At 46.4% G+C, this 20104-nt stretch overlaps 2 protein-coding genes across 5 annotated transcripts; both read right to left on the reverse strand.

The window, feature by feature from the left end:
• Positions 1–502: 502 nt before the first annotated feature.
• On the reverse strand, positions 503–9515 carry KMO (kynurenine 3-monooxygenase). Of its 4 annotated transcripts, XM_058840403.1 has the most exons (16): positions 9356–9492; positions 8522–8623; positions 8163–8232; positions 6954–7051; positions 6003–6092; positions 5756–5804; positions 5080–5167; positions 4107–4272; positions 3528–3599; positions 2625–2746; positions 2027–2174; positions 1587–1644; positions 1394–1476; positions 1044–1145; positions 900–959; positions 503–713 (listed from the first exon to the last, which is right to left on the reverse strand). In XM_058840403.1, the coding sequence occupies exons 4-16, from the start codon at positions 6963–6965 to the stop codon at positions 546–548; spliced, it is 1218 nt and encodes a 405-aa protein (XP_058696386.1). In that variant the 5' UTR covers positions 6966–7051; positions 8163–8232; positions 8522–8623; positions 9356–9492; the 3' UTR covers positions 503–545. The 4 variants fall into 4 exon arrangements, with proteins under 4 accessions (XP_058696386.1, XP_058696385.1, XP_058696387.1 ...); XM_058840402.1 differs by lacking the exon at positions 8522–8623 and having other exon boundaries at positions 9356–9515; XM_058840404.1 differs by lacking the exons at positions 6003–6092; positions 6954–7051 and having other exon boundaries at positions 9356–9494.
• A 1445-nt stretch (positions 9516–10960) lies between these two features.
• Positions 10961–18507, reverse strand: C5H21orf58 (chromosome 5 C21orf58 homolog). The gene is made up of 9 exons (XM_058840105.1): positions 18381–18507; positions 18072–18137; positions 17314–17371; positions 15809–15876; positions 14818–14961; positions 14273–14387; positions 12724–12863; positions 12115–12281; positions 10961–11045 (listed from the first exon to the last, which is right to left on the reverse strand). The coding sequence occupies exons 2-9, from the start codon at positions 18129–18131 to the stop codon at positions 11030–11032; spliced, it is 768 nt and encodes a 255-aa protein (XP_058696088.1). The 5' UTR covers positions 18132–18137; positions 18381–18507; the 3' UTR covers positions 10961–11029.
• Positions 18508–20104: the final 1597 nt, after the last annotated feature.

Below are 20104 nucleotides of genomic sequence, written 5' to 3' on the forward strand. Positions count from 1 at the left end.
AAATGAGATTGGCGGTGCCACATCAGATCAGGGGTCAATTTGGGCCATTTTATTGTTCTTAAGCAGTGACTGTGAGGGTCCAGGGCAAGGTAAGAAGGAAAGTGTGTCTGATAATCCACCTAGTTCTCTTCCAGACTGCAGCTATTTTTGGCTTCAGGACCCTCCAAATGTTGGCTTGTTTTTGCTAAGAGCAGTCTGCAGGCTGGGACACACCAGTCAGGTTGGAAAAAACTCTAAGATCATTGACTATCTAACCATTAACCTAGCGCTGCCAGCTCCAACACTAAATCATAATCTCTAAGTGCCAGACCTACACATGACATCCCTTGAGACCAGGCTGCCAGGGTTACACCCCTGAGCCCCTGGAGAAGCTTTCTGGGCACTGTGCCTGACAGGCTCCTCTCACCTGGGAAAGGGAGAGAGGCCAAACTGCTTCCAAGGGGCTGCAGGAGCTGCCAAACCACATCCCAAGAGAAACAAAATCACCCAGCTGAGCCAAGAGTCTGGGCCTTCATTTTTATTACAACAAGGAGCTCCCCATACATTTAAGCCACTTGTGTGCCAAAGGGAAGATTTCCAATATTCTTCAGATAATGGGACCAGCCCCACAAGTCTTCCAAGCAGAAGCTGAAGTTCCGTGCCAGACGCTTCATCAGCAGGTAGGTGCCACCCAGTCCTGCTGCTCCCACAACAAACAGCCCTCGATTAATTACCTGCAAGTGCAAAGAGAAACCCCGACATCATCAGAGGCTGGCCCCTACCCTGCAACACCAAGCAGTCATCACATCTGGCAATATCCCACCAAGAAAGCTGTCCCTCCCCCAAGCTGGGCAGTGCTGGTGTGCAAGATGCTCCCAAGGCTCATGGCGTGGGGAGGATGGGCACCACCCTTGACCAACCTTTGTCTGCCACTTCCAGCGTAGAAGGGCCTCATGGTAGCGAATTCTGGTGAAGGTCACCTGGGAGGGGTTGCAGGAGAATGTCACCACCCCAAAGCCAGGCAGGAGGAGCTCACATCAGTGGGAAATGACACGCTGGCTTACCATGGTGTACAGCGGGACAATGGTGGAAGGCATGAGGGCGTGGAGAAAGTTGTCTACGTGCTTCCGGAAAATGAACCACGTTGAATTCACGTGCTCACGCATCTGCAACAGAGCAACAGCCACCCCTTTGCAATGGGTTTTGTCAGAGCTCCCCTGTGCTTTGCTACCTCTCCCAGGAGAGTGATGCAGGGATCAGTGCCTCCTCAGCCCCAGTGACATTCCCAAGGAGCTCTGAGGCTAAAACCTGCCAGGGTGAGAGCCCAGCCAGGGATTTGCCTGCTGCATGCATCCTGAGAGCACTACTGTGTGCATGGCCCATGGAATCACAGGTCTGTGTGGGGCTCACCTACCTCTACATAATTGTACATGGCTAAATCTGAAATTGCGTGGTCGTCTGGCACCCTCAGTCTGGAGAACTCAGGGAGACAGGCACCTGGGAGAAGAAAGTAACAGTTCACAGGCAGCTCCTGCAGGGTGTCCAGCTGCCCTCAGCTGCAGAGGGATGTTCCTCTGCTCTCACAAGTCCCCAGCCACCTCACGTACCAAGGTCATTGTGGAACTGGTCCATTAATTCATCAAAGACCAAACAATCTTCAAAGCCCTGGGAGGAATATTAGGGGGTTAATAGGCATAAAGAACCCATACATTCAGAAGTGCTCTCATGGATCCTTAGCTATTGTAGCTGTTTGGTCCCACTGACCACAGCTTCAGAGCAGGAGTCTTACTCCAGGCCCTGCTGACAGGGGTCTTGAGAGAAATTGAGGGGATTGCTGATGATTTCCCAGCTGCCTGGACCCCCCTCTCATGTAGTCTTCTGCTTCATGGGAAGGTGGCATCATCACCCTGTCCCCTGCTCTTCAGAGGACATCAGGCTGTGGGACAGCCAGCCCATGAACTCTATGGAGTTAAACACTAAAACCAGGCATTTGTGGGTGAAAGGAGTGGGATCCCCACCAAGAGGGACAGGCCAGCCATGAACTTACTGCATTCATGCCCTGTCCGTAGAAGGGCACAACAGCATGCGCGGCATCTCCCATCAGCATGCACCGGGAGGAGAGGTTGTAGGAAGAGCACTTCACAGAGATCATGGCCTGGGCTGGCAGCAAAAAGTAATCGTGCTTCAGCTCTTGCCTTCAGGTAAAACAACAGATTTTGTTGTGTGGGACCACAAGAGAGAAGAGCAAGCCATGCCACATCCAAGCTCAGGAAGCCAGGCCACAGGCACTCTCAGCTTTGGTATGCAAACCCCAAGCCTGTGCACTAGGCTGTTTGTGCTGGGAAAAATGTGGAAGCCAACTTCCCCACTGTGGACCACATATTTTGTCTGCAGGTTTTAAGTTCTGCACACAACTTGATTATTGACATCTTAGTCCTCTTACTGTGAGCTGCAGTAGCTGTTGGCCAATGTAGGAAGGACATACCAGAGAAGATCTGAGTTTCTCAGTTAATATGAAGTCCTGGGATAATTTATTCTAAGAGGAAACTGCCTAACGCAGCTGAGACTGTTGATATCATCCAAGAAAAACCCATCCCATAATAGATAACTGTTGATGAGTGAATAGGGGAGATGGGAACACTCACTCTCCGATGAGGGGAATGGCATCTGGGAAGTAGGTCTGGAAAAAAGCCAGCACTTGCTCGCCTGTTGTGAGCTTCTCAAATTCCTCAAAGGGCATGAAGAGTGTGCAGGTGAAGGACTTGTCCTGCCAGCCAGGAAAAAAGGTCAGTAAGAAGCCCAGAGAACAGAGAGAACCTGAGGCAGCAGCTCAGTGCCCAGCCACTGGCAATCCCTGTGACCCACTGGCACAGCAAGGAACGAATGTCTGGCCACTCCCTTTCTCATGTTGGGCAGGAACAGGGGAGGCAGAAACTGTGTGTGACTGGCCAGCATGGGCCTGGCACACTGTCCTGATGCTCCTGGTATGTAGTTTATAACATCCAGCTGCAGAGTGCTGGTTTGTGGGGGTCTGGAGCACAAATCCTGTGAGGAGCAGCTGAGGGAGCTGGGGGTACTTAGCCTGGAGAAAAGGGGGCTCAGTGGAGACCTTATCACTCTCTACAGCACTCTGACAGGAGGATGGAGCCAGGTGGGAGTCAGGCTCTGCTCCCAGGTAACAAGGGACAAGACAAGAGGAGGCAGTCTTAAGCTGCACGAGGGGAGGTTTAGACTGGACATTAGGAAGAATTTCTTCACAGAAAGGGTGATTAGACATTGGAACAGGCTGCCCAGGGAGATGGTGGAGTCAGTGTCCCAGCAGGTTTTTAAGGAAAGACTGGATGTGGCACTCAGTGCCATGGTCTGGCTGACAAGGTGGTATTGGGTCATAGGTTGGACTCTGTCATTTCAGAGGTCTTTTCCAATCTAATTGATCCTGTGTTTTGGTTATTCCGTGACTCCTGACCCTCCCAATCCCTGCCACCACAGCTGTTCATCCCCACCAACCCCCTCCTGTGCCCCAAGAGAACATGGCTCTGGGTTAGCACCATGTTGGGCAGTGCAATCATCATGAAGGTGTTTCTTGGCCAGATATGGAGGTAGTTTGGTTCCATGGCAAACTGAAAGAGAAAGAAAATTGCCTTGTATCCTTGACCTGCCTTGCTCAGCTTCCCCAGCCCAGGCTCTGGCTTCCCTCCACACAGCACAATAATTCCTACAGGAAGACACAGCAACTACAGGGCCCCTTTCTGGTCCCTGATGCTTCAGGGAAACACAGAGCAAGGGAAAGAGGAAAGGATAAGAAATATGGGCAAAAATCTGATGCTTTGCAATTGCTGATGTCCTCATAGACACATTCCCATACCTCCAGGACCTCTCAGAGCCAGGGTTAATCCCACCACTCCAGGATAGGCACTCTAGGATTTTTGCATGCAGGCACCAATATTGGCCCCACTTTTGGAAGAGAAAGAGATCTATGTCTTCTCTTATGGAAGGTTTAATCCCTTGCCTAAACCCCAGGTGAGAAGTGAATTCTTCCAAAGCTGTTCTAGCAGAGCCACAGTGAGAAGGGGGTGGGATATCCAACCTGTGAAGGTTGTAGCAGCCCCTGGGACAGGCACACTCACATCTCCATCCTTGGGAGGGATGGTCAGCTCCATGTAGCCATGAGGAATGTACTCGTGGCTGTAGTTGAAGCGTGTTTGCCTCATGAACTGTTTTCTGACTGTTGAGAAGGCTCCATCACACCCCACGATGAGATCATAGGTCAGTTCCAAGATCTGCTGGTCGGATCTGAAAGCAGACAGTACCTTGGATCAATCTGATCTTCAGGGTCCATTCCCACCCTAACCATTCCATGATTCTGTGGATAATCCTCCTGTAACTCTGGGCCAGCTCAGCACCACTGTGCCCAGAGGATCTACCTTTTGCAAAATGTGTTAGTAATCTTCTAGGGAAGATCAGCTCTCACTGCCTGGGAAGCACAGCATGAGGATAAATAATTATCCTGTAGGTTATCAAAAGCATAACTCTGCCAGGTCTACTCAGCATTGCAGGAGGCACCTTTGAGATAACACTGCTGTTTTGTAGAGCTTACAGCACTTGCCAGGAGGATGGGGGGTAGGACCAGAACATCCATGAAAGACTGTGAAACAAGGTCATGGAACCACAGAATTGTTTGGGTTTGAAGGGACCTTAAAGCTCAGCCCGTTCCACCCCCTGCCATGGGCAGAGACACCACACCAGGGTGCTCAGAGCTCCATCCAGCCTGGCCTGGAACACTTCCAGGGATGGGGAATCACCAGTTATCCACCCTCCCTGATGAGCAATCTGTCTCTGGATCCAGTGGTATGTTTATCCCCTGCACAAGTCAGGAAAAGTGTGCCTGCTGCCAGGCTGGGGGGGTTTGTGAGTTGCTCAAACCTTTCTCAGTCTCTCCCTGAATGCTGTCTTGATGTCTCTCCTTTTCAAAACTGGCACAAAGTTTTGCCTGCACAGTAGTTTCAAAACTGAGATTGCTCAATTGTTTGAGGTTTTATGAATGATTAAGCAGAAACTAACTGACCACAATGCTTGATCCCACGCTTGTCCAGGCATTACCTTTTTATAGATAATGTCCCCGACTCTGCATTGCACCCGAGGAGCTTGTGTCCAAAGAACAGTTTAGTGTTGGAGTACTTCTCAGCAGCTGTGAAAAGAAAAAACAACAAAATGTAGAGGGGCTTACTGTGACCACAAAAAATATTTCCAAGATATTCCTAAATTATAGGGATTTTTGCCATTACAGCAAATAATTTGCTGTGTTGCGTGAGGGCCAGCAGGCAGGGCACACTGCGACTGGTCAACTATGGTTTAAACTATTTGAAAAATGCAAGCAATCCTGCAAGTTTTTTTTTTCTTCCCTACAATGACATGAGCCACTGACAGCTTTCCACCATCACTCCACTCAAGTTCAGGATGGGGTGAGGTGCCTGCAGTAGGTGGGGAATTTGCATAAATTTGGTCTGATTACATACTTGGCCACAGAGCTCCAATTTCTCTTTGTCTCTGTACAATCAGGGGTCATGGAAAATGCCACAAACTGTGACAAGGCTGGGGAGGTCTCTTCTTCTTTAGCTGGGGAACAGCACAGGTTTTCCTCTGCTAGTTCAGGTTTGCACTCCCTGAGATGTGGGTAAGGGAGCTTGGGGCTCGAAGTCTTCTAGTCATGGGGAAAACCCAAAATTCCCAGCAAAAAGTGTGTTAGAAGAATTTGCAAACAGAAGTTACAACCTACCTGTCAGCAGCTCTTTGTTTAAGTTTGCTCTGTCCACAGAGATAATGTACTGCAAGGCAAACAAACAGGGGGTTCAGAAAGCTTTGCTGAAGGACACTCTGCATGGCCAGGAAACCCTCCCTTCCAAGTAATCCCCTTCCCTCATTCTCTCCAGCCTCTCCCACACCCATGAGCCCCACACTGTCCATGACACAGAGACACAAATGCTAACAAAGACCTCTTGTGCTCTGCAGAGCAACTCCAGTACCTGGTTCTTCTTCCCATAAGGGATAGAGTATTTTTTCCCTGAAGGTGTGTGTATCCTCCGTGCCCGCATAGGAATGCCCTTGGCCACAATCTGAAACAGCAGGGAAACACAAGCCATGCTTTTGGCCAAAACTGTGGGATTTTAGTACAGGTTACCAAGCATCATCCCCTCACCCAAGCACTGCACTCAGGGAAGAATGGGGGGTTCTTTCCTCACACATTTCCAAATAACCAGGGAAAACTTTAACAGGGCTCTCACATCAACTTACTACAGTTTACTGAGATTACTTACAAGCTCATTCTCATAAAAATCAGAGGGAAATTGTTTTTGGATAGAAGGGACATGAAAAATCCCAGAGTGCTGGACAAGGCAGGGGATGAAAGCCAAATTACATCCTGGGACTGGGATGTGTGTTTTCAAAGCCTGGGCTCCTCTGCAGGGATCCAGGGACCAGAAGATCCCACCACAGCCAACAGCTGGATGTTAAATGGTAGCCAGTACCCTGCAGAAGAGTGCTGGGCTCCCAGCCGAGCATGCTGGGCAGAAGGTGGTGTGGATGGATGTCAGGGGTCAGCCCAAAGACCAAGGTTTTCTGGGAAAATAACAAATCTGGACGTGTCAGTGGGGAAAACAGCTGCCTTTATTGCATCCTGCTTTATTGCATCAGCTCTTTTGGGAGTCCATCTACTCCTGCCCTGTTTGCCCTCTTCTCCAGGAGGGAGGGGAGCACAGCAGGGAGGTAAACACAGGAAGGTGCTTGGTGTCCCAGGGAAGCACCCACTGCCAGGTGCAGAGCCCAGCTGCCTGGCATGGGGAAGATCCTGCTGGCAGACGTGCTGTGAAGCAGGGGAGAGCCAGACTGCAGGCACGCAGTGGAAGAGGTCTGGCTGGGATAGGGCAAGAAAGGAGAGGACACAGAGACCCCCACCAGCACCAGATGTGCCAGAGTACCTGGTTCTCCATCCCCACAGCTCGCAGGGCTTGGCGTCCCCTGTGAGACAGGGCCAAGTTGATGCTTCTGCCACGCGCAAAGCTGGCCACTCGGATATCTGCAGGGGAGAGCAGCTGGTTGTGGAGGCAATGATAGCACAGCCTGGGCAGGGGAACATCTCCCAAGCCCCCTGCAGCAACAGCAGGTGGGGTAGGGGGGAGCCTAGCCTGGATCCTCCGTGCCACCTCCAGCCTGGAAGAAGCAGCTGCAGCCAAGTGCTGCAAAGGGAATGCTGGATTCTGACAGCACCCCACGTGCCAGAGGGTCCATTAACATCAAGAGCCATTTCCCCTCTAAATGGAGAAGGCTGAGCAATGAATGCCTGCCAGGTTCTGCTGAGGTCCACAGACTGATGCTTTTTGTGACGTTGGCAGGTCACCTTCTTCATGCCTGATCAGATGGAAATGTCTGGGAATTGGCCTGTTCCTCCTCTGAGTTTCCTCATTGAGACTTCCTGGGCTGTCTGGCCAGTGTATGGGACAGAGCCTCCTCATCCCAACATGGGTATCACTGTAAGCAATGGGACAAATGGACTAGCACAGTAGGATCCATCCAACTCAGAAGGCAGGTAAGAGCAACCAGAGGCTTTTTGAAGCTGTGGAACTTCTGTCAGCTGTAAGCCATGCAGCAGAACTGCCTGTTCTGCTGTCTGTCAGGGCAGGAAGAGTTACTGCAGAGTGTCAGGCACGGCTCCTCCTCCCCTTCACCGCACACTTGAGTCATTTCGCTTCCCATGGTATCATTCCCACCTGCCATTCAGTTTGCCACCTCTACCAAGGTTTTTTTTGTCTGCCAGCTGACAGATACTGAAGATGAACAATTTCTCTGCCTTTAGCTCTAAATCCTAATTTCTCTTTTGTGGTGCCTTGTGGACCTGGAGGCTCCATCTCTCCTTCTGGCCCAGCACTGTACTATAATGTTTCCTGCAGAGACCAGGCTTCAAAGGTGAGGATTTGAATCAGTGTTTAAGCCAAGAATATAAAAAGGGCATCACTTTAGTAGATAAAGAGTGGGTTCCCTCCACACAAGATGAACTTCAAATAAATGCTCCTCCCCACCACAAGAGCTAAAGGGGAGAGAGAAAAGAATATCCCCAAACTGCCACTATCAAATTTGGTTATTTTCTTGCAGTTTCAGCGAGCTCTCAGTAATGATCAGGCTGACCTTACCTTCTCTGGCTTCATAAACGTCAACATGGAAACCTCGTCTAGCCAAGAAACAGGCATTTAACGCACCCACCTGCAAGAAAAGGAGCAGGAATGGTGGGTGAAGTATTTCAGAGGGCACTACTGAGATGTATCAAAGGAAAGAAGTGATCAGGGGATGCAGCTCAGCATAAACAGGGAGGTCCTTTGACCAAGAACCTGGGAAGATTTTTTACTGAAGTCCTCTGGCAGCCCTGTGTGTTTGCAGTCTCCAAGACAAAAGCCACCCATCAAAACTCTTTTTATAAAGTCTAAAATGTTTGTAAAGTTTATGCCAAGCTCAGGCTTGTTTACACACAGCAGCTGAGTGCAGCAGGGCTCACCTCTTCAGCCAGAGGCAGCAGGAGCTGGTGTAGACAAGTTCCCAGCTCCTTTCTGGACTGTGTTTACCTTCCTCACTAGAGTTCAGTGTGTAGCAGCATTCCCTTGGGAACATAGTGAGGGAGAACAGTACAAATATGTCCTGTTTGTAATTTAAATTAATTTTTAAATCTAATTTCCATTATGAATTGTTGTCAGAACTACAGCCTCTTCTGTTATCACTCTTTTCCAATAAACTAATGTCCAAAAAGTCAAGAGAGAGATGTAGGTGCTGCAATGCCCCGAGCTGTCACAGAATCATAGAATGGTTTGGGTTGGAAAGGATGCTGAAGACCATCTTGTTACAACCCCCTGCCATGGGCAGGGACACCTCCCACTAGACCAGGTTACTCAGAGCCCCATCCAGCCTGGCCTTTAGTGTCACACCTCTCTGCAAGTAGCAGCAGATGAGAACCATTCCCAAACAAAAGTGGGCAGGGGAAGGCATTTCCTCCCAGCCTGGCTTTTACCACTCTCAGTTCTTACAAAGCATTTCACACTAGAGATTTGATTACAGCCAAAATCAGCCAAGGGACTGGGGAACCTGGCAGCCCAAACAAAGACTTTTATTTGGTGTACCTGGGCACCACTGCTCCACCCACTACCCAAACCCCTTCATCCGACAAAAGGACAGGAGCCTCCCACAGCAGGAACTCAATCAACCCCTTCGCAACACCCCATCATCTGACAGAGGAACGATTTTAAGAAAAACATTCACCCCCACATTCAAGCAGTGTTTTTACAGCCCCAGCTCCCCAGCAAACACAATCATGCAGCAGCTAAATGACATTTCCTACCAGACCACCACCAACAATAGCAACTCTTTTCCCTCGTGGGTCACAGGGCTCCATGCTAGGTCAGCCCCTGGCTCTCAGATCCCTGCTCAGTCTCTGATCCCTCTGCTTCTCCCCAGTGCCAGTGGGGAGGGGAAGGGAAGGACTGTGGGTGGCTGAGTCATGCCTGGGTTCTTCTCCCCCAATCCATATTAAAGTTTAACTCCCAGCCCAGAGACTGTCAGGGAGTCAGCCTGGCTGAGGCTGAGGTGTTGAGAGAGCAACATGGTGTTGCTCAGTCAGGCTCCATCCAAAGGCCTCTTTTGGAACTTCTAGAGCAATCCTGCAGTCTCCAAGGAATACACACAGAGCAGGAACCAGGCTTTTGCATCGGCCAGGCTTTTGCTGGGATGCAACTGCAAAGGCATTGGTGGGACAACGTGGAGTGACTTCTGGAGCCTCACACACTCTCTCCTGAGGGTGGGATGGAAGCCACACTACTTGCCCAGGAGCCTCATCCCATCCTTGAGCACATCTTTCATCCAAGGAAGCTGTGTGTGGCTCAGGCGTTTTGTGGGGTGATGCTTAGGAGAAGGTCCATGCCTGCTCTGCAGAAGCTTTCCAGGACTTAGACAAGGCTGTGAGGAAACATCTCTGCAGGCATTATCTCACATGCCCATCCTTGGGAGGAAATGCTCTGCTGAGCCAATGCTGCTCACAGTAAGCTTTGAAAAGGGAGGAGCCAATTAGGGCCAACACACAATAATTAAACAGCAGACATTTGTATCATCAAGTACAATTTACTGCTAAACCTGCCAGGCACCAGCAGCTTTGGCTCATAGCATTGTTAAGGTAGAAAAAGCCCTCTGAGAACATCGAGTCCCAACTGTTAACCCAGCACTGCCAAGCACACCACTAAGCTATGACCCTAAATGCCACACCAGCATGGCTATCAAAGACCTACAGGAACGGGGCAGGACTCAAATGCTTCCCTGGGCAGCCTCTTCCTATGTCTGACAATGTTTCCAGTTAGGAATTTCTTCCTAATATTCAATCTAAACTCCTGTGGCATAACTTAAGACCATTTCCTCTTTCAGGTAGTTGTAGAAAGTGAGAAGTTGTAGAGAGCAATAAGAATCTCAAAGACGACAGAGCAGAGAGGGCAAAGAGCAAGGTAGGTTTTACACAGTAAATAAATTATTCATTAATTGGTTTTGGAACACAGCACACTATTTAGCTTCCAGCAGTGGCAGTTACTATCTTTTCTTCATTCCAAACAAAATTTAGGTCCCTGGGTTTTCTTAATCAGACTCACTCACAAACTGCATGAGGCAAACCCGGTGTACAGATGTCCTCCACTTTAAAAACAGAAGGTGGGAAGATATTGAGAAAGTGCTACAAAATGATTGTTCATCTTTCTATATTAAACAAAACCAGGCTGCTGAGAGCATGAAAAAGTGTTGCCTGATAAAAACTCTGAGTGAGCCTTTTAAGAAGTTCTAAATAAAACTAAAAAGAACAGGGTAACATAGGTATGGATTAAAGCCTGCCCTCTGAAAACTAGTGGGAAAAGTAAAGGAGGGAAAAGTGCTCGATTTGTGTTGCTGAAGAAAAAGACATGCCAATGGCTGAGGAAGAACATCAGGATTTTATTGTTTTTAGAAAGGCTATGGTCCACTTGCAGAGGATCCTGTACTGTCAGTATGTAGGCCACCTGCAACAAGAAAAATGGGGTTATTGTGTTTAGTAAGAGCCAGTAGTGCTTCAGCTGCAAAAAGATGTGTTTGGTCTCACAGGTTGTGGTGGAAGACAGCTGAAGAAGAGGAAGAATGTAGTTTAAAAGCCATGAAAAAAACTGATTTCTTTGAACACTGAATTGCACTGATCCTGACAGGAGCCAGGAGTTCTTTACTGGTTCAGATTACAAACCCATGTCAAGGGGAAATAGGTAGAAATGTTCATCCCTTATAATCCCATTAGGTAAATAATCTGTTCAGGAATTCAAATCCTCTGCTAAAGAGGGCTGTACAGATACCCCTGCCAGCAGGTCATCTGTGCCCAAGGCTGCAGCTGCCTCTGTCCTGTTCTCCTGTTCACTAAGGCTCTGAAAGAGTGATGGCACAGAAGTTGAGCTCTCACAGTGTGTCCCCACGTCACCCTCCCTTCCATGCTCTAGCAGGGTGCACTTCTTTACCAGCCTTGCCATACAGGAACTTCCTAGCACCTAGGAGGCCAGGCAGGACAAGCTCAGATGAAGGCACAAAGCAAGTGAGCTCCTGGAGGAGCTGGCTGTGACCTCTGCACAGGGCTCAAGGGCTCCATGGATCTGGGACCATCCTGGGGAAAATCTCATCCATTTCTGCACTTGAAACCCACCCCCTTTGACTGCAAGCACAAGCTTATGGCAAAGGCTCAGCATTATTTCTGATACACCCCTCCCTTTGTACCATTTTTCTTAGCTGGTGGTTTAGGTTTTTATTTCCCCAGGAAATTCTGATTAGCAAATGTCCCAGCAGTGCTTTAAGAACATAAATCCTGCTGGGAACCTTAGCCCAAGCATAAAACGCTTCCCCCAACCCCTGCCTTATTTAGCAGATGACTGCTGGGTGTACAGGGAGAGCCAAAAGGCCCTGCAGAGCAAAGCAATGCAGCATGGCAGGGTGGGGGATCTGTGTGATCCTCATCCTTGTCAGATCCCCACGTTTATTTCACAATCTGCCTTGCCACCCCACCTGGGCAGGGAGAAACTGTGAAGTGCACTTCACAGCTGCCTGCTTACTTACATAGGCTGGGCAGAGCTTGCAGTCCAGTGCTGTGCAGGGGATGTGGACAGGAAACCTCTGGGGGTCACTGGGAACACCTCTGTGGGAGGGTAATGGTGGTGGTGGTGCACCACAGGTGGCTTGGGCCTGTCTGCTTTCATGGCCAGGGGAGCAGCGAGCTGCAGGTCCTTGGTGGAGAGAGACAAAGGGTGGCTGCAGAAACCGGTGTCCCCACGGAGGGGGGGTCCCTAGCTGAGGGGTCAGGGTTCCACTCAGCCACCCCTTGGGAAAGGAAGGCCTTTGGGGTGTGTCTGGAGAAGAGTCTGCAGCTTCCAGTAAAGAAAGTCCAAGAACATTTGGTGACTTCAGATTTCACCTGATATTCAGACCCCGCTCCCTCCAATTTACTCCATTAGTCAATGTCAGGGAAATGCAGAATGACAGGATGGCCTGGAGAGGAAGGTGGGCATCAGGGCATGCTTCTCTCATCTTTCCTAAGGTTCAGTGTCCTCCACAGTCCTCTGGCTCTCCCAGCCCTTTGTGTGCTGTGTCCAGGCCTTGTTCCCTCTCAGGGAGATGAGCCATTGCCTGCTGTGGGCAAGGATGCCCTTCAGGCTGGGGGATTGTTACCTGCTGCGTGTGCTGGGGCAGGGCAGAGCTGGCTCCCCCAAGCTGTGTGAGCACCGTTGGTGGCAGAGCCTTCAGCATCATGTTTTGCATCATGATCTGGTGCATCTGAGCATTCTGGATCAGCATCATCTCCACCATATCTGGAAAGAGAAGAGCAGAGTAAGAGCTTTATCCACAGCTGCCGAGCAGCAGAGGCATCATGGCAAGGAGTGCCCTCCAGCACACAGACTGGACACTGCAATGAGGGCAGAGCAGGGGGCACATGAAGAATATTGGCAATATTTCCCCAGAAAGTGCAAAGTTAATGTTTGTGAATGGGATTGTTCATACCAGCTTTCCTGTTTCTCCTCCCTTCTACAAGAAAGCTGCTGCTGAGTATCTTGTCTGTTGCTTGCCCTGCAAGCCCACACCCCCACCTGTGCTGGATGGCAGGATGGAGAAGAGATGCAGCTTTCCCTTACTCCAGCATGGACAGGCTCCTGACTGTGCTCTCCATTGCTTCAGCCCCAGATCGCTGCTTTCCATGTGAGAGGTTTCCTCAAATTTATGTGATATTGCACTGCCACCTTGAGAGTCCACAGCTTCATAGAATTGTAAAGGCTGGAAAAGATCTTTAACATCATCAAGTCCAACCCTTAATCTGTCATTTCATGCACATCAAATCTCCTTACATGATCTCTGGGATCCAAAGGACTTGTGCAGTATAGCTAATTTGCTTTGGGAGAAGTGAAAAAGGACAGGTGAGGAAAAAAAGAAGGGAAAAAGCAATGAAGGCAACTCTCATTTTCCTTTTTTCTGATCATACAAAAAGTAGTTTACATGGACCAGCTTCAGAGAAGTCATGAGTGGATTTGGACTATTTTGGTTATGGAAATAAACTCTGATTCAAAAATCCAGACACTTAGATGAAGTGTGAGCTGAGAAATACTGCTGTTTCATGACTGAGGATTCCTGTGTGGGATGAACCTTTGGCTGAAGGCTGAGACAGGGAAATTTTCCCAGGTTTTAGTTCATGTATTACTTCACAGTAGCACCCACCTATGTTTAGAAACAAGCACTTTTATTGGCATTTCACTATATTTAGAACAACACTTTCAGATGCTCTGTTGTGTTTCCAAACACAGAGTACAAATAAAAGCATGAGGAGATTGAACAGCCGGTTAGGAAGGAACAAAAGAATAAAACCAGATATTAGAAGCCTGTTTGCTAATTCTGAAATCATCCAAGTGCATGGGTTTGACTTTGTTAATATTACTCAGTGCCATGAGTTGATTACTCATGAGCTGAGCTGTTTTGCTTTCCCAATCTTCCCTTGAGTTTGTAGTTCCTCTTTCTTTAGTTTTGGTGATAAGAGTTTGCCTTAATGCCTTTCACAACTGGTACCCATCCCACTTATGAAGCACAACTCCCAAAGCTCCACCAGCTCATTAAACAGCACATCACTAACTAGCTTGGCCACTGTCCCATGTCCCCTTCCACCTGCCACCTGCCCTGCCCCTCTGCAGGCCTCTAGTGACAGGAGCTGGCTGCTTTTTGGAGAATTTGTTACCTTCTTTAATGCTCCCAGGGCCAGGGGCTGCAGAGGGCTGGGCTGGCAGAACCTGCGTGACCAGAGGGGATGGCTGGGGCAACTGCTGGATGATGGTGGCAGGTTGAGTTGGCATCTGGAAGAGGAAGGAAAGTGGAGAAGTCAGGGTTGGATTTGGCCAGCTGGTCTATCTATGGGAACAGCTGTCATCTGCCTAGGCTTCAGAAAAACTCTGGGATTCTCGTGGAAAAGCTGTGGAGGTTGTGTGCTGCATGAGCAGACTGATGTGTGTTAGAAAGTGGCTGAACGGCCAGGCTGGAGTGTGGGCAGCTCTGCCACTCCTTCTGCCATCCTGTTCCAAGGGTAAACCATTCCTATTGTTAATTTTGGGCCTTATTTGCAAGATGATTTCCCCTTAGGTTTTGCTGCAGGCAGCAAGAGTCCCATAAAAGAGCAAGAGATGTATCTTCCCTTTTTGTGGGATGAGCAATTCCATACAGCTCCCAAATGATTGTCAGCTCAGACTGGCACAGTGCTAGTGGTGTTTTCTAGGAGACAATCCTTACTGCCTGCTGGATAATCCTTGGTGGCTCCACTTGGGAAGCTGGAAAAGGGATCTGGTAGACTTGTGGGAGGGCAGCTCTGTGGTCATGGCAGTGTCCCCCAGCTGGTGAAAGTGGCTGTGAAAGCTCTTCCAGAAGGTGTTGCTCCTGCAAAGTCAAGTATTTTCCTAAAGAAAATCTGGTCACAGCAAGGCAGAGAGAATGGTTATGCTCTCTGGACTAAATGGGATTAGCCCCTTAGTGCATCAAGGGCACTGCCAGTGCCTGTGTAAGTATAAAGAAAGTTTTCCTTCCCACAGATCTTGAAGCATAAGCAAAAAGGATTGGGAAAAAAAAAAAAGTGCAGAACAAGCTGCCAAAAGTCTGGCAAAACATTTCAGTAATAGTATCCTCCACAAACTAGGAATAAATAACAATTACTATTGTCTCTACTTTGGCATCACTAAAAATCCCTTCTTTGCATTTTGGCATAGAAAGTTTACGATACAGCAGTTCAGGACAAACAGAATCATCCCCCTGTAGTACCTGAGGCAGGTGCAAGCTCCTAGAGCTGTAGTGAGGGCAGCCAAGCTGCCCCCCAGGCTCTCCCCGATTAGCTGGCCAAAAGCATATGAGATAGATTTATGTATTTATTTATTTGTTTGTTTGTTTATATATATAGATATAAAAATATATCTATATCTATATATATAAAAGATATAATATATAGTATATGTATTATATATTATATATTATATATTATATATTATAATATATTTTAGATAGATATACACTTATTATTATTATTATTATCAATAATAATAATAATAATAATAATAATAATAATAATAATAATAATAATAATAATAATAATAATAATAATATATTCCAAAGCAGCAGGACACTAAATATTGCCCAGCCCCAGAGCTAAAGGACAGGAAAACACTGAATCCACATCAGCAGTGGATGTACAGGTCACTGGGCTCTGTTACTTCTGGCCAGAGAGGGCTCTTACCCTAAGCTCCTGCAGCAGATCTTTCCTTTTCATCAGGGCACTTTGGAGCATGTCCTGAGGTCTGTTCCCTGGAAGAGGAAAAGTCCATTATCTTCTCAAAGGATCACAAAGACAGAGCTATTACAGCACCTGTGTTACGATATTAATGTGGGAAATGTGTTATTAGATAGCTTAATGTTGCATATAGGTAAAGCCTTAATAATAATAATAATAATAAATAATAAATAATAATAAAATAAGGGCCTTGTTACCCATGTAAAACCATGGCTCAGGCCTGCTACTTTGGCTAAGTAGAAAAGGGCTATGGGAAAGTGACTCAGCTGAATTAGAGGCAGAAAAACAAGTTATATAAACATTGTGTGTTCACATCGTGGTGTATGGTGGTTGGTTGGATTATGCTTGTTGTGATTTAAAACTGTGTAACTGGTAAAGGCCTAAATGCTCTAAAAGGCCTGGGTTTTGCAATAAAAAACAGAGGCTCCCCTCTGCACCTGCCTGAGGACTCTGTGTTGCCCTGCTTTAACAGCTTGAGTTCTTTCACAAAAGGCTTGTGGAAAAGGCTGTTTCTTGTCAAATACATGTATGGAAAATGACTTTATGCATGTGCAGTCACAGCTGCTCAGCAGCTCTACAAAGGTAAAACACCTCTTAAAATAAACTCTTTAGATTTCTCTCTTAAACCTCCTTTTAACCTCCTGGTTTAGGAATCGGTTTTAGCCAGAAAGTTTCTAGATGTACCCTGTGCATGCAGAGGATGACTGGCTGTAGTAACAGCTCAAATAAACTACGGTTTGAATGTCAACTTTTCTGTTTCTATTTTGTTCTGAATCAACTTCCTGCTCAGTTCATCCCACACATGGCTGATTTTTAACTCTCTTGAAATGAAGATAAACAAGAGTGTTTTCAGGTACTTTGGAGCCATGTTTGGTGTCTGCTCTGGAAAGCACAATTTCATATTTTGAAACTGTAAGTTGTTATAGGGGATTTTTTAAAAAATTTGGCCACAGTATTAGAAGATTCTGTCTATTTGTGCATCAGATCAATGAATCCACAGTACAATTTAGAAATATCACTGAGCTTATACTGGTATAGCCTTGAATCCATAAATAATATAAACAGTGCATGTGCCACGCAAAGAAATGAAGCGTTCCTCCTGCCTTTTCAGAATCACCAAAGCCAAGCAAACAGCTGGACTACAACAGGGGCTCACTCCTAGGTGTAAGAGCTAGGACAAACTGGATCACCATCAGTTTGCTCCAGCTGAGCCAGCTGGACAGGCTGCAGAGGATACCTGCAGCCAGGAAGTCATCTTATGTTAGTGCTCAGCTGGTTGTTCACTTCCCTTGCTCAGGAAAAAAATAGCTGAAGAAATGCAAAAGATAAAAAGCAGTTAGCTCACAGCTCTTAGGGAGGAGAGGGGATCATCTCCTGAGGAACTCATGCCTGAGAACATAAGCAAGCCCTTCCTAAAATAGGCCTATAATTAGAACAAATGCTTCTCTTACTTGCTGCTGGGAGAGACATCTCCATCTTCTCTAGGTTCTCCTGTTCATTTTCTAGTCTCTGTTGGCAGAACCATAACCAGGACTGGTTATAAGTCAGGCAGAAAAGGCCACAAGGATTTAGAGGCCTATGGCATGAGTTTGGGATGGAGGAAATAGAGCAGAAGTGGAGAAAAATGGTGGTTCTTAAAAAAGTATGAAATGTCTCATTACAAATCTAGTTACAGTAATGAATAGTCATGTTTCCAGCTGCCCAGGCTATTCCAGACCTTAAAATTGATAGCGTGGTGAATCAGGAGACATATACATAATTTATTTTGTAGGGCAGAGAGCTGCATCATATGAAGAACTTGATAATGTTCAGTTTGGGCTTGCCTGATAGTCCAAGATCTGGACTCTTGATTCAGCAAAGGTCTGACCAGGCAACACATCTTATGTGAAAACAGATATGAAATTGCCTTAAAACAATCTGAGACTCTCTTTACCCAAGATTTACTCCTAAACTTTGCCTGTCCCAGCTCAAACTGGCTTTGAGCTAACTGGTGACATCTCCCATAAAATCAAAGTCAATTTAATTTACTGTAGCTCCATGTAAACTTGTACAATGACAGTTAAGAAAGTGACAGTAAGTATTACCACTCCTCAGTGTATCTCAGTAGAGTAATACTGTTTTAAAATATGCTATTAATGCTTAAACATGCAACAGCAAAAGGCAGAGAAAACACTGCAGAATTCTTTCTTTTTCTAGGAGTTTCTCTTACCTTTTCTAGGAGTTTGAGTTTCAGTCGTGTCAGGTGATCCAACACTGAAGGATCTGCCATGATCTCCTGGAAGAGCAGGCAGGTAAAAACATGTTAAAAAGCTAAACAGAGGCAGACAGTTTTTCAGTGCTCATTTTTTTTCCCCTCCACAGTCTTCATGGAATAATTCCATTATTAAAAGACAATAATACAAGTAGAGTAGAAATTGAGACAAGCAGATAAAATCATCAGTTTCACTCCCAGTAAAAATGAGTACAGGCATTCACAACATCACAGACACAGCTTTTCCTGCCATTTCTCTCAACATACTTTTGTGCTGCAGGTTGTGATGCTCACAGGAAGGCAGCTGAGACTGAATATTTATTTGTCTGCTCCTAATGGTTGCTATTCTTCCCCTGGCAGCATCGCTAAGCCTGGCATCTGTGTTGTTGGAGCCTTCTAATTAGCTCAGAGGTTTGTGCCTGTAACCTGGTTGCTATAGTTTGTAATGTCAATACATAACATAAACAATTTAATCTCCAGGCACGGAAGCTTGTGTACCTTTGGTAAGGCAAATGCCTGGCACATTAGTGGACAAGAAAAAAAGAAATAAAAGCCAATGGTTCTTTAAAACAAGTCCAGTGCCAGTGGTCAGATTATGATCTTGCTGACTGGTGCCTGTTTATTCCACTATAAGGGGTCTGCACACTTTTGACAAAGCCCTTTACATGAGTTATTACTACACAGTAACTAAAAAAATAACTAGGAGTTTCCTAGTTATCTTAGTCAAAAGCACAAGCCTACTTATGCTGGTAAAGTGCATCATTATAGTTTGTTTCTGTGCTGGGAAAGAAACCTACTCCTTTTTGATTGCTGGTGAATATTGAGCTGATTATTTTACCATCAAATGATTTAGTACAGTGCCCCTAAAAACTAAATTTCTAGAGCCTTCGTTGCAGTATGAATAGAGGGTTACAAGTAAGTTTGACAAAAAGAACCAGCTATAAGCATTCCATTAAAAGTACAGCACTAGTGTTAAGCAACTGAATTTACTAAAGAGAAAATGATGAGAAATTTTTGCTTGATGCGACAGGTATCCCAGAGAAAATCCAATACTAGGAGGAAAAAATGAAAATATAAAAAAAGGCAGAAAAAGCAAAAAGTTTTCCAGCAAAGCTGCTAAAGGATCTCTCCCTAAACTTATGGATGCCTTGGTTACAGTGTGATCCTTACTCTTGGGACATCTTACAACCTGCTAATTAATGGGGTGCCAGAAATGTGCCAGCCACACACAAGATCTTGCTGAAAGGGATCTGTAGCTACACTGAATCCCAAATAAGGGATCACGCTTGAGAATGAGGATTCAAAAGAGCAAAACCAGACAAATTTAATCCTGCAGAGGAATAACAGGTGTGTTACATGCACCTCACAGGACATAATTATTCTGCTCTACTTAGCAGCGCTGAAGTCAGAGTTTGGACACTGTGCCTATTTTTAGACATGGTGGTTTAAGAAGGAAAGTCAGTCCAGGAAAAAAAAAAAAAAATAAAAAGGATGCATTTACAAAAAGGAAGGTTCTAAGGAGGACTTTAAAGAACTGGCTTTGTTTAATTAGTAAGTAGCTGGTGAGAAGAGGACAGGCCAGAATTTTTTAAACAAATGAGAGGATGCAATCAAAGAACGGGGTGGAGTGGGGGAGTTCCATCTGGAAAAACACAGGCATTTGGCTTAATGAGGAAGAGAAAGCCTGATAAAAATGGGGAAAGAAATCTTCATTAGCCACTAAGGGAAATGATGGAGCAGCCATTAGACAAAAAATACTTTCACAGAAGTTGTTTAGGAACAATTAAAAAATCAAATGTGTTGAACCATTGTAGGACTCCTCAGATACAAGAAAGGATTAGATAACCTGATGAGGTCCGTACCAGTATTGCATTTCTTTTATGTCTTTTATTGATTCTGATATTTTATATCCTTAATTTTCATTTCTGTGAGTTCAAAAAGACAATTTAAAAAGATACTATGATAATAATTATTAGACGGGTGAAGCAACT

This window comes from Poecile atricapillus, chromosome 5 (assembly GCF_030490865.1).
Source record: "Poecile atricapillus isolate bPoeAtr1 chromosome 5, bPoeAtr1.hap1, whole genome shotgun sequence".
NCBI lineage: Eukaryota > Metazoa > Chordata > Aves > Passeriformes > Paridae > Poecile > Poecile atricapillus.

What these genes read in the sequence shown, in the direction of transcription:
- KMO (XM_058840402.1), bottom strand. Translation starts at nt 9,409, where the DNA reads ATGGAGCCCTGTGACCCACGAGGGAAAAGAGTTGCTATTGTTGGTGGT. An exon ending in CCAGTTCCACAATGACCTTG is followed by an intron (nt 1,477 to 1,586) that starts GTACGTGAGGTG and finishes TTCTTCTCCCAG; the next exon opens with GTGCCTGTCTCCCTGAGTTC. An exon ending in TTGTCCCGCTGTACACCATG is followed by an intron (nt 960 to 1,043) that starts GTAAGCCAGCGT and finishes AACCCCTCCCAG; the next exon opens with GTGACCTTCACCAGAATTCG.
- C5H21orf58 (XM_058840105.1), bottom strand. Translation starts at nt 18,131, where the DNA reads ATGGCAGATCCTTCAGTGTTGGATCACCTGACACGACTGAAACTCAAA. An exon ending in CAAGGATTATCCAGCAGGCA is followed by an intron (nt 14,388 to 14,817) that starts GTAAGGATTGTC and finishes TTCCTCTTCCAG; the next exon opens with ATGCCAACTCAACCTGCCAC. An exon ending in CCCTGGGAGCATTAAAGAAG is followed by an intron (nt 12,864 to 14,272) that starts GTAACAAATTCT and finishes TTCTCTTTCCAG; the next exon opens with ATATGGTGGAGATGATGCTG.